Genomic DNA, 15,171 nt, shown 5'->3' on the forward strand with positions numbered 1-15,171 from the left:
TTACTGTTCATCTTTACTGTATTTTCTTTTCAGTCTGAACAGTATTAGCTCAGATGAAACCAAGAGGCACAGTGTGAAGAGCATAGGATCTGACAGCAGCTCGTCTGGCCAGAGCTCCCTTCTGACGGTGGACATTAAAAACTTCAAGGCTTTGTGGAATGAGGAAGTTTATCAGAACAGGGAAAGATGGAAAGCTCAGGCTACCAAAGGTACGGTTTAACCTTCACAGTTCGTCATTTGCAGCAAAACATATAAAGCTATAAAAACTGCAGCATTTCTGATAGTGAGGAAAAAATGGTATATAAAGATAAACTGCTTTTAGCTTGAAGCGAAGTTTAATTTAGTTTTACTCAGATGTTTACCTCCCTCCCGGGTAGGCCATTATTTCTCACTTTTGTTTTTTTGTTGTGGTTTTTTTGTGCAGCAGGTAGTGTAAACAAACTAAGTTGGCAGACGTTCTAGCGAGCGTTGTAAGGAGTTTGGCACTTTTYGGTTTGTTGGCACTAAGAACAAAGTGAAAAGGCTGTGATAATTGACTGAAAGGAGTWAATCAGCAAAACATTCTGAAGTCTGTCTTAAGCTAATTAATGGGCTAAGATGCAAAGGTTTGCTAAGCTGATCAGGCCAAATCAAATKAAATCGTTGTACATAGAGTCTTTGTTCTGAGCCATTTAAGTCTTAGTGCTCTTAAGTGTTTAATGTGGAAGAACTGGACAACTTGGTTGTTGAAAATGTTGCACCTCTCATTCGCAAAGCTTTTTCTGCTGGTGAAATGTAAATATGAGCCAAAAGAGGCCCAGCTCTCCTTTCTGAGTGCTGAACAGTAACGTTCTCTTGAAAGCAAGTTTTGGCTGCCCTCAAGTGGTCAAAAGTGTAAATGGTTGTTTTAACTTCAGAAGATTTTAAGATCTTGCTTTGTATGGAGTCTGAACCAGAAAAAAACACTTAAATTAAGTCAATATTAGCTGATTGATGGAGGCTCCACTTTGCCAAACAACCTTAATCTCTCATGTGACTCCAGAAGCGGAAGAGAGAGCTAAAAAGGAGGCAGAAGAGAGAGCTCAGCAGGAGGAGGCTATGGAACCGCAGGAGGTCCAGGCAGAGTCTGGATACCCTGAACAGAAGGAGAACGAGTCAGACAGCAAGGTGCCGGAGTCAGCAGAGGTCAGCAGGTCACCAGATGGAAACACAGGGGAACCGAAGCAGGCGAACCCCCCTGGGAACACGTCACACCTGAGTCCCCTGCTGCAGAACGGTACGTCAGCTGGACTTTCTAATTCCACTGGAGAGAAAACTTCAACATCATGATCTGACATACAAACTGGTCTTGTGTTAAAAGATGCACAGGTCTTTTGATCGTTCTGGGAGTATATATATATATATATGTCAGTTTCATAAGTAAAACTGGTATTTTGGCTTTTCAGGTGAGTTGTCAGAGGGGGCTGAATCTCCTGATGGTGAAGAAAACAAGAACAAAGGAATAAGTGGTGGGTGTAAGATGACAATTATGAATTATTGACAGAATGCCAAAGTGGCTGTCATAAAGATCTAATGAAACATTCAAAGAAAAACAGATGTTTATGTGCCTGAAGGTATGAACGAGATACAAAATAAAATATCTAGACAGCAAACTARGGAGTCGTCGCAATGATTGATGTACAAATGACGACTTTGGTAAAACTTGTTTTCAAAATGTCTAAAGTACGTATCCTGTTGCATCCAAACAGAGGCAGCGATGGAATAACAGAGCAGAGGAGCGCCATGGCGACACCGATTCAGCCCTGTCGCTGTTTAACGGTTGAAGTTGGACTTTGCTGCCCTCTACAGACTGAAAAACTGACACATTTGCTTCCTTTTTTTTTCTTCATGTCTTTGCATTTTAACAGCTTCTATCACATGTATAGTGTTTTCACCATTTATAAACAGTCAGGTGCATTATTCCTCCTTTCCTGCTTTTTTTAATAATTAAAAATAAATAAATAATAATAATGAAGAGGTTTGTTTCCATCCAGTGGCTATTATAACGGTGTCACCACTGGCAAACTAGTTTGTTTTTGTGATAGTTTGGGCAGCGTTCTTTTATTTTCCTTTTTATCGCATTTTTTAAAAACCCAACTCTTGTAGCTGTTTTAAAARTCCCACTTCCACATTCTGGATACATCTATATTAGATTTATTTGTTGGGAGATGGGAGTTAAGAGATTTGTTGCGACTTACTACCACATATGCAGAATAGATGCATATCTAGAGGGACTTCTACAACGCCTATACTGCATGTATATTATATGTCTTCAGCACTACTGAAGACCTGTGCTCCTTAAATAAATCTAGACTAACTTAGAAAACAATTTTCCTTTTGAGTGCTCCTTATGGTTGCTAAAGCCACAAAAATAAAATATTTTGTATGTTTACTTTAACTTTTTTTGCAACTTAAATGCGTTTGTATTCCTTACAGCCAGGTGCAAATGGTTTCATTTTTTTTCTGTTTTTCTTTTCTGTACATATATTAAACGTTTATTAATGGTTGAATATGGAACATAAATCCATCAGCCATCCAGTGAGGGAAATATTTTTGAGATAAAATGTAAAATATTAGTGAAAAAAAGAAGGAAAAAAAAAAGTCCAAAAATTAGAAAGCAGCTTTTTGCAATTTTAACATATCACACGCGCAGATGCATTTGAGTTTTTTTTTTTGTAAATACAATGTTTTTGTTTATCTTTTTGAAAATACATTTGTTTTGCATTAATTTCCTGTACAATTTATGCACTACATGTGTCTAATATTGTCACATTGTGTGTTTACTTGATGCCTTCTGATGTGTTTTGAAGCTGTAGCAAGAGCTCAACATTGTTGCTAAATCTTTTTTTTTTTTTTTCAGTGTTCATTTTTGCTTTTGTTCTGCAGAGTAGTTTTGTGTCAAAACAGCTCCCCCTTCTTGGTCGCTGGTGTGACATTCAATCAGCGTGTTTACAGTGCGCCCGTACGCCACTTAGGCTGCCGAAACTTTCACGCTCTTGCGACGCATCTGAGGCTGCGAATCCAAAGCGTATCTGCTTCTCTTTGCCAGGATTTCAAGGCCTGTGATGCTGTATATAAAAGATGTACTTATTGCGCACTTTTGCATATGTACCATATTGGACATGTGGGTCAGTTTTCACTTTATGCAGTGCCTAGCAAAGGTATTTATGATTTGTGTAAGGTTTCCACTTTACGTCGTGTTGGAACCACAAACTTTTATTTGTTTTGTTTGGATTTGTTGYGACAGAGTAATGCATAGCTGTGAAGAGAACTATTTTTCAACATTTTCTGAAAACTGGGCACATAAATCCTGCCCCGAATCGCTATTTTGTACAGCCACCATTGGCTGCTATGACAGCAACTCACTGAGATTAAATCAAGAGCATTAGGCTCAACTCATGTTCTCATCACCTCTGAGTAGCTTCCCWTTTGCTGCTGAACAGAAGTCACCCCAAAGCATGATGCTCTTCTCTCCACTTCAAAAATAATTCTCTATATCATATAAAATTCCTTTGTAGTACATTGAAGTTTGTAGTTGTAACGCAACAAAATGTGACAAAGTTTAAGTCGGTACCTTTGTAATGCACTGTGCTCAGCACATTAATTTGCAGAAAAAGAAAAGACACATCTGGGCAGTATTTGCTAAGTGATGGACATTATTTTCCTTAAACCTCAATGTTTTTTTTTCTATGACATTAACCACGTTTACTGTGTGAAGTTTAAGCTTTAGAAGGTACCTTTGTATATTATATTGCACCACATGGTTGTATCCAAACATTTTAGAGGATTGAACACTTAAAGAAAKTATGTATAAAAAGTGAGGGAAGGATTGTTTTTGTATCCATGTAGTTGTTTTTTTTCTTTTTATAACCAGCTTCTAATGGGTTACAGCAGTTTCTCATGCACTGAAACCATATGCTACTTTCCATCGAAAAGATGCAGTCAGTGGTTAGCAAGCCAGCTGGCTGAATGTGTGCCTCTACCTGTACTTTCCATGTCACAAGTAACACCTGTAAACACGTTCAGTGATGTCRTTATAACCCGCGCTGATCCCGGCGCGGCCGAACCGCCAGTCGAGTTCTCCTTACAATTTTTCACACTTAGGGATTCGGCTGAGACGATCCTGTTTTTAAAGATAAATGTTGCAGAATATAGTATTTTTAAAGCTAGATATTGCGCTATATTTTGCTCACTTCATTCAGAGAAGTCTATTTTATAGCTAGGCGGCGTGGCGTAGTGTCTGTTTTTTAGTTTTATTCGACTGTTTGCGCCTTTTTATCAGTCCTTTTTGTTTATTCTCTTGTCTCCCCTGTGCGTTTGTCAATCTTGTTTTTCTTCACCAGCGCTGAAGTCAGAATAAAAATAATAATAATTTGAAACTGTTAACGTAACTTGCAACAATCTTTAAATATTAGAAATAAAAACATAATTGTAATAGGCTGCCTGACRCTTGGTAAAGCAGAATATCYTTTCTGGACCAAGAGACCAACACATGTACAGACTTGTAGTTTTTGCTCTACGTTCTTCTAGCTACTGTGATAGCCTATAATATATAAACATTTAACAGGACTTTATACCGACCACCATAGGAACATAGCTGTATTGCTGATCTGTAAAGACTTCTTAATATGGTGTTTTGTTCTGGTTACAATCAAACGGTCTGTTTAATGCTTTGTTTCCCTGTTTTGTCTCTGTAACGACTGATCTCAGCAACCAGTGATCTAATGACTGAGAATAGATGGATGTAGCGCGTGTGTGTGTGCTGCAAAAATACTTAACGTGCATTTCTGATCTCACTGTGACCTGCTCTGTCGATGAGTGTGATTAGATGAGTGGCTGTGAGAGAGAGGATTAAACAAAGAGGTGCAGTGGACTGCGTAAATCTGGCCAAACAACTCATTTAAGATACAACAGCGACGTGTTTTAGATAACCCAATTAACTGACGACGTTGATCTGTTTTGGTTCATAAAACTGTAGCAACACAATAATCATAACTGAAGATCCCAGCTGCAACATGTCAGCGTACAGAAGTTGAATTGTTTTAAAGCTGGCAATAATCGTCCTCTGCCTCTCTTGAGTGGACAGAATGACCAGGAGCGTGTGTGTGTGTGTGTGTGTGTGTGTGTGAGTGTGAGTGTGAGTGCGAGTGCGAGTGCGTGTGAGCGCACGTGCATGTGTGTGTCACTGTCCCATGCTGGCCAGGCGGCCGTGTGTGCCACCATGCTCTGTGACTGCACAGCCGTATCAATAAATCTGAACTCAAAGGGCTCAGATCATGTGTGCCTGTCTTCATTTCTGCACCTCTRCACTACAACCTAGAAAATGTGAGATTTTAAATTGTATAGATTTCAACTTCTAGTCCATTAATACAACAGATGCACATAACACTAAACAAAAATGCCTAAGCTGTAATAATGCCTAGGCTTTTCCTGGCATCACTACCTGTTCACAACAATGAGAGAATTTCACTGAAAAGTTTTTGTTTTCAGTATATTAATTCAAAACCCAAATAGATTTATTGCAGAAACTGGTGAGTTTTCAGTTTATTGCACTACGTCACGCTTGAAATGATCAGTTCATGTGATTTTGCTCTWTACAGGTGTATGTTTGAGTGAAATGAACATTGTTCTTTTATTCTATGAATTACTGACCGTCTTCAAAATGCCAAGCAAACATTTAGTTTTTATTTGCAGAAAATGAGAAATGGTCAAAATCACRAAAAAGATGCAGAGCTTTCAGACGTCAAATAACGCAAAGAAAACAAGTACATACTTATTTAGAAACTTAATGTTTTAACTCTTCAGGAAGAGTTCAGAAATGAATATTTGGTGGAACAACCTCGACGTTTTCAATGGGGTTCAGTGCAGTGGGCTATTATGTGTTTTGCAGAGCTGTATTTATACACCAATATCTCCTACAACTAATAACCAGGAGGATGGTGAGCAAAGTTAGAAAATCTCTAAAACTCKGTGAGACATTGTGCTACTACTAGAACAAAGCGCGTGTCCACTAGATGTCTCTGTTAGACTTTAAATCTCATTGAAACATCTGAGGTATCACGGCTCTCATCCTCAGGGGGTCTGTGGCGGTAAAAAGAAAGAAAGATCAACCAACTTGATATATACCATGTCAATCCCCAAGACGGTCTACACGGTATAACTCTTTATTCGTTGTGCAGGCAACTCCACAAACATTAGACACAGAGCGCATATTTATCACCAGCAGCATGCATATTCATGGGCAGGTTGATGGAGCTCAGAGAAGGTTTTCGTATGACTTCTCAGCACAGCGCTGAGTGCCGGAGCAGAAGGCGAATGTTAATTCAATTATATGGCAGCTGTTCCTCGGTGCCTATGGCCACTGTGTTTGCACTAGAACAGAAATCTTGTATTAGGTTCCTCGCCATAAAAGACCAGTGCCAGGAGTGTGAACAGGGACTGCCTGTAACCAAAAGCTATCAACAGTGTTTTAAAGAGATTTTAATGCTTATTTTCTGGCCTTAGCGAGATATTTGGAGCAGCTGTAAAGGAAGATTTGTCGGATTTCTTTGTTCTTTTGGCTCACTGTTGATTTACAGAGCTGCTGTTTTTTTTTTTTTGGGGGGGGGGGGGTTGTGTCGTTGCTCAATTAAATCCACTTGGTAGTAAAATGTGTAAATGAGTTTCTTTGCTGTATTAACTCCAGTCAAGGGTGGCTGGATAGAAAATGTGTCCTGTGGAGTCTGCTACATCATTTTGTCAATCTTTCTCCGGCTTTGTGTATTTGTGTGTGTGTGTGTGTGTGCTGTAAGTCAGGAGTTTTTAAACCTAGAAAGTACAACTTGTATGTTTAGATCCCCTGTATTCTTTCTTAGATGTCAAACAAAGTGATGTATAAGTACATTAAGCAGCATTAAACAAGGTCCTTGCGTGTGTGTGTGTGTGCGTGTGTGTGTGTGTGTGTGTGTGTGTCCATGCTCCACCCAGCCTGATGTCCCAGGCTTGGGCCGAGCTCCAGTGCTGCTTATTGGAGGTAGAGTAGGAGGACGTGAGGGGGAGGACGGTGTGGAGGCATTCACCAGCTTGTCCCTTCATTAAGCTGCTCCTTGAGACTCGCTTCGTGTGATTTAATTACACAGCCACTGGCGGGGAGAAAGAAAAATAGCTGCACAGATCTTACCTGRACCTGCTAATCAGTTTGCTTTTTCTCCCATTTAAAAGAAATCAGCCACACCTGCAGAGAGATTTGCTCTGAGGGCGCCAAACAGAAGCAGCGTGACACAACCTGGGCTAAAACTTGTATCTTGTCCAGCAGCACACACCAGCTGGAGTTTATAATTACATCACTCTGGAAAAAAATGTGAAATGAGGACTGCAAAAGTTTTTGATATTCTCATTTGAACTATATCTTGAGTGAAATGATCTATTTTGTTATATTCTATAAACTGCTAAAAACATTTCCCGGATTCTAAATTGCCATTTGCAAAAGCTGAAAAAAATGTAATAAAATTGCAATAAGAGAGAAATAAATAATTCAGAGAAAAAAATATGTCCATATTTAAAAAWCATAAAATTATTTTAAGTTRGGAAGAGTTGTGGGATAAATATTAAATGAAATAATCCTARTTTTTAGCTGCAGCTTTAAAGTGCATCAACCTTGGGTTCAGGTGATCCCAATGTTGATACGTGATACCTCAGATGTCATACAGTTACAGATTCTCATTTTTTTCAATRAAAAAATGTGTTTAATGTGCAAAAATGAAATATATATTTGTGACAAAAATATTTACTTTAGCATCACCTATCATGTCAATTATTCATTTCTGAATACTGAAACAGATTTTTTTTTTGTAACTGATTTATAAAATTATTCAATTGAATCATTAAATCATTCAGTAAATCATATTATTAGAGCAAAAATATAAAATTACTAAGCACACAAACTGTTTCCGTAAAAGACAAACAAAATATAATTGTTAAAACAAAACTCTAGAAAATGTTTAAGACATAAAAACARCAAAAATAAATGACAAAACAACAGAGAAAAATCTGTCACATTATAAAAAAAAAAACATGTCCACAGAAGCAGACAATGTAAAAATTGGTTTCATTTCACATCCTGAAATTCTGCATTTAGAAGTTGATTTTTCAGTTCAGCAAAGTTCATCTGGACAGTCTGGTTATAATCTGATCACACATTTCACTGTGACCGTTTTCTGGAATGAGATGCTGTGAACTATTTAAAAAAAATAAGACTTTAAACATAAACAGATTTCTGTTTGCAGTCATTTTTCTCCAAAATACTCAAAATTCTACCTGGTGGTCATGGAGAACGAAGATGAAGATCTTCCACTAGCGTTTCACTAAAGTGTCATTATATTGCGCAACACTCTTTTCTCCTCTCTTGTCCTCTAATACAGTGGTTCTTAACCTGGGTTCGATCGAACCTCAGGGGTTCGGCGGAGCCTCTGCCGCGGAGGTAAAGACACATTTGTGTAAAGTCGTGATGACGCCCCGCTTTGCCATCACTTGCTGCAGAGGATCAGGTTACGTTGCTTAGCCAATCAGAGCTGCGGAGGAGCCCTGAATGAAGGAGCTCCACTCTCAGCATGGATTTGAACTTGCGTCTATTTACTTCAGCAAAACTCACTGTTTTTTTTTTTAACCAAATTCTATAGTCTAAATCTGCTCCTTAGTCGCATCYTTTCGGGGTTGCTACTGCCTCTAGTGGTGTGGGGGTGGTTACACAGCTAATATAATTACATTACTAAATCAGAATACCGCCAAGTATTTTGTGTGTCGGCGGGGGGAGAAATAAGAAGGGTTCGGTGAATGCGCATATGAAACTGGGGGGTTCGGTACCTCAAAAAAGGTTTAGAAGAACCACTGCTCTAATAGATTTATAATAACTGAATCAGGCAAAATTATTATTTCACAAATCTCATCAGCCTCTATTATACAGCAGATATATATTAGCTATGTTTTACAATAAAAACAAAAGCTTTAGCTTTGGAAACACATTTTAATATTGATGATGTATGTGCCTGGAAGAAATAAATCTGAAAAACTGAACAATGGGGTTGGASTCTTGTGAAAGATACAGAAATCCAAAGACCAACTTGTTTGGTAAAAGAAAAAAAAAGAGACCACATTCTCTCCTATATCTGTTTTTAATGCTATTGTGTTATATTTTATGCTACGGTTTTCATTARATGTGTTTTGTTTTGCTTTAGCTCTCTTTTGATATTTTCATYAGTTGTGTTTTCAAAAGCCTAGTTCAAATTTCAGCTTAGTTTGCATCGTATTTAAAACTCTTGTTGTGTTTCATGAAATGTGCTTCTGTAGTGAAGTTGTGATCTCAGGCAACCTCTTAACTGAGTTTCATTTCTTTTATCTGATATCGTTGTCGACACATTGATCGTGAAGCTGCGCATCAATAAACCATCGCACCCTTTCCCACCCTTATACGTGGCCTCTTAGGAGACTGTCCCCTAACTGAAGCAGAACCAACATGTTGTCGGCACTTAACCACACACGGCCACTTGATACAGCGTGTAACATAGACACTGCATATCAAGCTGTTTAATAAAAATGAAACCCTGTCTATCCATTGGAAAGAGCACAGAGCTGCATTTAGAGTGACTGATCGAGAGCCCAGAAGCAAAGGGGCCCTGCGGCTCGAGCTGCTTGTGAGTCTGGGAATCGGCCCAACACTTAAAGAGCCAAGCTTCCCTCCTCTTGACTGGGGATGACCTCCGAATAGGAAGAAGCTATTTCTGCTGGCAGCCAAGTGGCTCGTTTTTTTTCAGGACGGGTGTAGGAGGGGGGTTCAGAGTTTTTTTTGGAAGGCTGTCAGGTGARGATTGGTGGCTGCCAACTGTAACCCCCTCAGGTGGGCACAGGGGGCAGGACAGACGCCCATCATGGCTGCAGCCTTGTGACACGCAGCAGATGATGCGAGTCGCTGAGGGCATTGGGCTCCCCGAAGTCTCCAGTGAAAGATTTGCATTGAACGACTCTGTGGCTGAGATGATTAGGGAGATAGCAGCATCCTGACCCTGACCGCAAAACTGGCAGCAGCTCACTTGGATTAGCGCCGTAACAAGTTGTGAGCGCTGACATTACTGTAAGTTTATGTGGCAAATTTGCAGGCAGGCGTTCAGCAGTTACAGACATGTTGTATGATGTGTTGCTGAAACTCACTGTGTGTGTCAGTTTCATTAGAAAAACAATAAATCAGCCACAGATTAAAGCAGATACAAAYGAGGGCCTTTAATTAATAGAGTAAATGTTTGTTGCAACCCTTACAGTGTTTCTGAGATGGATAAATGTGGCCTGACTCRAGGCTTTCTGGCACCATTATGGAAAAACCAGGAAACAAACACATCATTTTGTAAGGAAGGCAGAAGAAATACAAGCTTTGCAAAAATATTGTTTGAATAAGTTATGTTAACTTTCACAATTTTATAGCAAATAAGATTCAAGTAGTTCAAATAAAATAGAGTCAWCCTGACGTTTTGAGGGCTTTTGGGTCTTGAAAGGGTCGACAGTTCATTCCTCCAGTTTGTACATAATTCTAGGTTAGTTTTACGGTGCTGAGATAAACCACAGATTTTCTCACAGATTCTGGTTGTTTTCAGTGTTTCTGTCTTTTATCCTAACTTAAATGTTTCAGTTCAAACTAATTTTCATATCAGACAAAGATCACCTTTACAAACAAGTTGCGACGTTTAAATTATTATTGAGTTCATTGAGGCTAGTCCCTTTCCAAACCAACCTGGATCTAGGGTAAAAATTTAATTGCCCCCTGAGTTGATTATATAAATCAACAGACTTTTTCACAGCCGTGACTGATTGAGCCCAGAAAAATAAAGAATTTTCACAAATAAATACTGCCTGACAATGTGAAGCAGGCAGAAAGACAGAAAAGAGAATACATCACTTCACTTCCAGATTAAAAGAAAAAAACAAATTCAAGAACAGACAAATAACTAAGTTGGTCATTTCTAACACTCTGGTGAAGCTTTCTACGGTTTTGGGACTAAAATGATCCATTGTTAGAGCTGCTGTCCACAAATAAAGAAAACATAGAACACACATGAATGGCAAAAAAAATTGGAAACATGGGACAGTTCTAGAGTGAAAACCTCTGCAAACCTAAACAAACACTAAGGTCCAATAATTTGGAGATCCCAGCAACTGTAGGGAAAAAGTTCTGATTGATAAACCAAACACAGATCCTTTTGGAAGGTGGGAGTTCTTTCTCTTGGACCCTTGTCCAAAATCATACCAGTCTTYAGTCCGCTTCTGAACGACTCAAAGATCACAAGTAAAAGATTTTGGGAGTGGCCTAGTCAAAGTCTAGACTTAAGTTTGATTCTGTGGCCATTCATGCTTAAACTCTCAATGGTTGAATTAAAACCGTTCAACACAAAATAGTAGGTCAAAATTGCTGCAAAACACTGTAAAATATTCATTACCACGTGTCGCAAACMACTGATAGGAGAGCAATTACTTTTTCACATGTGGCTTGCATAGTTTATTTCCCTAGATAAATACAAAAAACCACAACGGTTTCTAAGAGGGCTAGTCTTTGTTCAGTGTTTTAGTTTTCAAGTGTTTCTTAGGACATTGAAACACAAAGTAGAAAAAAAAACAGAAAATGAATTGCCATGATGTATTTCAAAAGYGATTTAAGAGTTTCAAGCTAAGTCTAAGATAAAAGGAAAGAGGAAGAGAATAAACTGAGCTCCTATTAACACTCAGTGTTGATAATGYGAGAAAATAAAATCTCAGCCCGATCAATCAACTCAGCATTTGAAAAAGTGGATTCAGCGCTACCATCTAATGTGTAAGAAAAATGACAAAAAAAAAGCATCTTCAAGGAAAAATTGACAGCTGTAAGTTTTTTTTTTTTTGTTTTGTTTTTTGTCTTCAAAGATTAGTAAAAGCAGATAATCCAACACCTGCGGGCTGCATCGCGGGGTCTCGTGTATTTTGGAGAAATGATGATCAATCATGATTTTTATCGATATCGCGGTTCACGTCTTTTACACCGTCACATATCCATTGTCTTCCCGTGCTTATACAAGAGTAAAGATGTGATTCTCACTTAAATATGAAATGTGACACATTTTTATTTATCTTATCACTCTTTGTGTATGGAAGTGTCGCATTCTTCCACAACAGATTGTCACAGGCACTTTGAACGAGTGCGAACAGATTGTGCTTTGAAAGAGAAACGGGCGCCTGCAGCAACGCTTCACGTCTGCATCCCGTCTCCGTCTGAAAGCAGGACTAACATCTTTACATTATACATTTTCGCAAACATATCCATTATTCATGCTCCCATATTTTAATACTATTAGCACTTCTGCGCCACCCACCTAAATACCTGTTTGCTTGTTATCAAAGGTGCGGCAACAGCCGGAGTAAATATAAGTGTGAGAAAACAGTCTTGGGAGTTTTGCACGGTTGGGCCATCACACACAGAACGGAAATAGATCTTACAGAGACATATTGCGTTACACGTTTTTGGACATTTGGGAAAACCAAGCTGAGTGGACATTGGAGAAAATCCCTTCACCTGTCTCTAGAGTGTTTGCATTAGCAAGACCACCGTATAAAACACACGCAAAATACACAAAAAGGAGCAGACAATGCTCCACCTGTGTGGGTGGGAGGTGCAGACACTCAGCAGCTGAGTGGGGCAGCATATGGAGGCTCTAATTGGGTAGAAAAGCACAGCTGGAGGACACCAGTCTAGGACTTGGCCTCTGGTAATCAGTCCCTCAATCCACAGCTCTCCTTTGCACGTCCACCAGCCTGCATGTGAGGAACTGGCTGGTGGGAGAACGATTGAAACCAACAAGAAACTTATCCCAAACAAAGGATTCTCCCAAAAAATTATTTAACTCTAGACTCAAGGATGTGGACATATTTCAGTTCTCATAACTAATAAAAGCTGTTTTAACATATCTCAACCTCGCAGTAAAGGAATTCGTACACATATTCAAACAAACACGCCATTTTCGCCTAAAAAAAACAAAAAAAAAAACGTGTGCAGTAATTGTAATACATAAGAAATAGAAGTATATGAGCCACATTACTCAATGGTTTTCATGAATAACAATGATGCCGTATGATAGTCATAGTAAACAGGTGTCACATTGAAATACACATTTTGAGAAATGCGTATTACACTGAAATTACACCCAACTCTCAAACATGAAACATTTAGAGTAAGCTCAGAGTCCATGTGAACTGCAAATCATACGATATTTTATTGCTTTTTGTTTGCTTTTCTACAACTCCCAATAAATTTGAGAGTTTGTTTCTGGCGGGTCAGCAGGCTCTGTCCAGTCCCATCAGTCCTGCCACATTCAAAGTCGCTTCCTCTTTCTTCACCAGTTCCAACTGCAGCAAGTCGTTTTCATGATGTCTAGAGATCTAAATCTAGATCTACATCTAAAGTTGCTGTCATGTGATTGGCTGACTTGCTATTTGTGTTAACAAGCAATCAAGCAGGTGCCCATAATAAAGTGGCCTGTGCAGTGTTTTATGGATTCAACTAATACCATGTGTGAAACTAAATTCATGAGATGCAAACTGGAAGAAGGCAAAAGTATGCTTCCTGCTGCAGTCAAAACACATTAAATATTMAAACCTGCAAAGTTGGATTGTGACCTTGTTGCAAGTGAGATGTTAAAAGTCAGAATTTCAACAACTTTCACTAAAAGCTMAAATATTTTGACTCCCAAGTTCAAATGTAATGAACCAATGCAATGATTACTTTTGTTTCTAGTATGTTCAGGCTTTTTCTCCTAAACGTTTTCTTGAAATTGCCTTTTTTTTCCCCCTTTATTAAAAATAACAATCTTGTGACAGACATATAAATTGTTATTGTTATCCTGCTATCAGTACAGAAAATGTTACAGTAAAGCAATAAGCAAGGTAATTAATGGACAGAAACATGCTTCCTCTCCAGAATCTCCAGGTTTCCACATCCTATMTAAGCAGATAGTAACGTTTGCTTTTTATTGTCATTGTTGTAGTTTTGTTGTTTTTTCTTGTTTTTTTTACTCATCAATGGTTGCATGAAGATAAAGAGAACAAATACCACACACACACACACACACACTTGATGCATTCCTTAAACAAACTGTCAGAGATTTGGAAACAACATGTGATGGATGTTGGGGAAAAAAAAACAATAAATCATTTTGGAAACRGCTTTATACCACGACAACAAAATTATTATTGACAACAACTGAAGTGTTCATTTGGGTATCCACAAGTACTCAAAATAAATGGCTTCCACTTGTATGTGGCACAACGTAAGCACTTCCTCATTTAGCTTCTGTGTTTGGCATTTAGTTAATTGTACACGGAGCTCAGTTGAAGGCGGTGTAATATAAATAGCGAGAGTTGTCGCAGGGCTCATTACGGAGTCGGTGTTACTTAGAGTTGCTTCGTATATTAGTTCTGAAAGAGAACTAACCCACGAGATGTGACTCTAAATTAAACGTTGGACAGGATCCTGTTGTATAACCACACCATTACCATCCTCTTAACCACATCACCTCGCACTCATCATCCAGACACGGATCCTTTCTAACTGCTGACATCAATTGAGAAATGCTTTCGACTCAGCGTGCAACGTGTGGCGCCTTCATTTGCAGCTCTGCACCGCGCACTGTGCCTATAAAAGCTGATAATGTGATAATTAAAAAAGCTGACAGGCAAGAACTGTCAGCCGGGCTCCCTGATTTACCAACCTCTGCTATTTGTTATACCTTCCAAATTACAATGCTTCCACCTTTCAAGTACAACATGTGAAATATCAAATGCAATAATTAAGCAAAGCTGGAGGTGTGATAAAAAAAAGAAAGTTAAGCAAAGAAGTCTCTGCGGATGACAGCTTGATGAAATCTGTCCGTAAAAGCATCGCCGGATCAGAACCGGAGCTGAGACGAGGATTTTAGCAGACAAAAGATCACAGTCCTGTCGCTTTCTCTCTTCCTCTCTCAACCACACCATGATTTATTACCTGAAAAGACAAGAGAACTAATTAGTGGAGTAATTAATTAATATAAATTTGCATATTTGCATTTGCAATTAGTGCAGTCAACTGATTAGTCTGAGATGGGGAGTTTGACTCTTCAGCATGTATCT

General features: G+C 38.8%; 1 protein-coding gene and 1 long non-coding RNA gene across 8 annotated transcripts in view; one reads left to right on the forward strand and one right to left on the reverse strand.

Moving 5' to 3' along the window:
- The window catches only part of pde1cb (phosphodiesterase 1C, calmodulin-dependent b), a 107,179-nt gene extending 101,887 nt beyond the window's left edge, over positions 1-5,292 (forward strand). For all 7 annotated transcript variants that reach the window (XM_008434500.2, XM_008434501.2, XM_008434502.2 and 4 more), the window contains 4 exons: positions 34-209; positions 1,022-1,255; positions 1,425-1,487; positions 1,728-5,292. In XM_008434500.2, the coding sequence (XP_008432722.1) occupies positions 34-209; positions 1,022-1,255; positions 1,425-1,487; positions 1,728-1,744 (490 nt within the window). In that variant the 3' untranslated portion in view covers positions 1,745-5,292. The remainder of the gene's footprint in view (positions 1-33; positions 210-1,021; positions 1,256-1,424; positions 1,488-1,727) is intronic.
- Positions 5,293-13,344: 8,052 nt separating this feature from the next.
- The window catches only part of LOC108167057 (uncharacterized), a 4,764-nt gene continuing 2,937 nt past the window's right edge, over positions 13,345-15,171 (reverse strand). The window contains exon 3 of the long non-coding RNA XR_001777460.1: positions 13,345-15,046. This is a non-coding gene — a long non-coding RNA (uncharacterized LOC108167057). The remainder of the gene's footprint in view (positions 15,047-15,171) is intronic.

Source organism: Poecilia reticulata, linkage group LG17 (assembly GCF_000633615.1).
Source record: "Poecilia reticulata strain Guanapo linkage group LG17, Guppy_female_1.0+MT, whole genome shotgun sequence".
Taxonomy (NCBI): domain Eukaryota; kingdom Metazoa; phylum Chordata; class Actinopteri; order Cyprinodontiformes; family Poeciliidae; genus Poecilia; species Poecilia reticulata.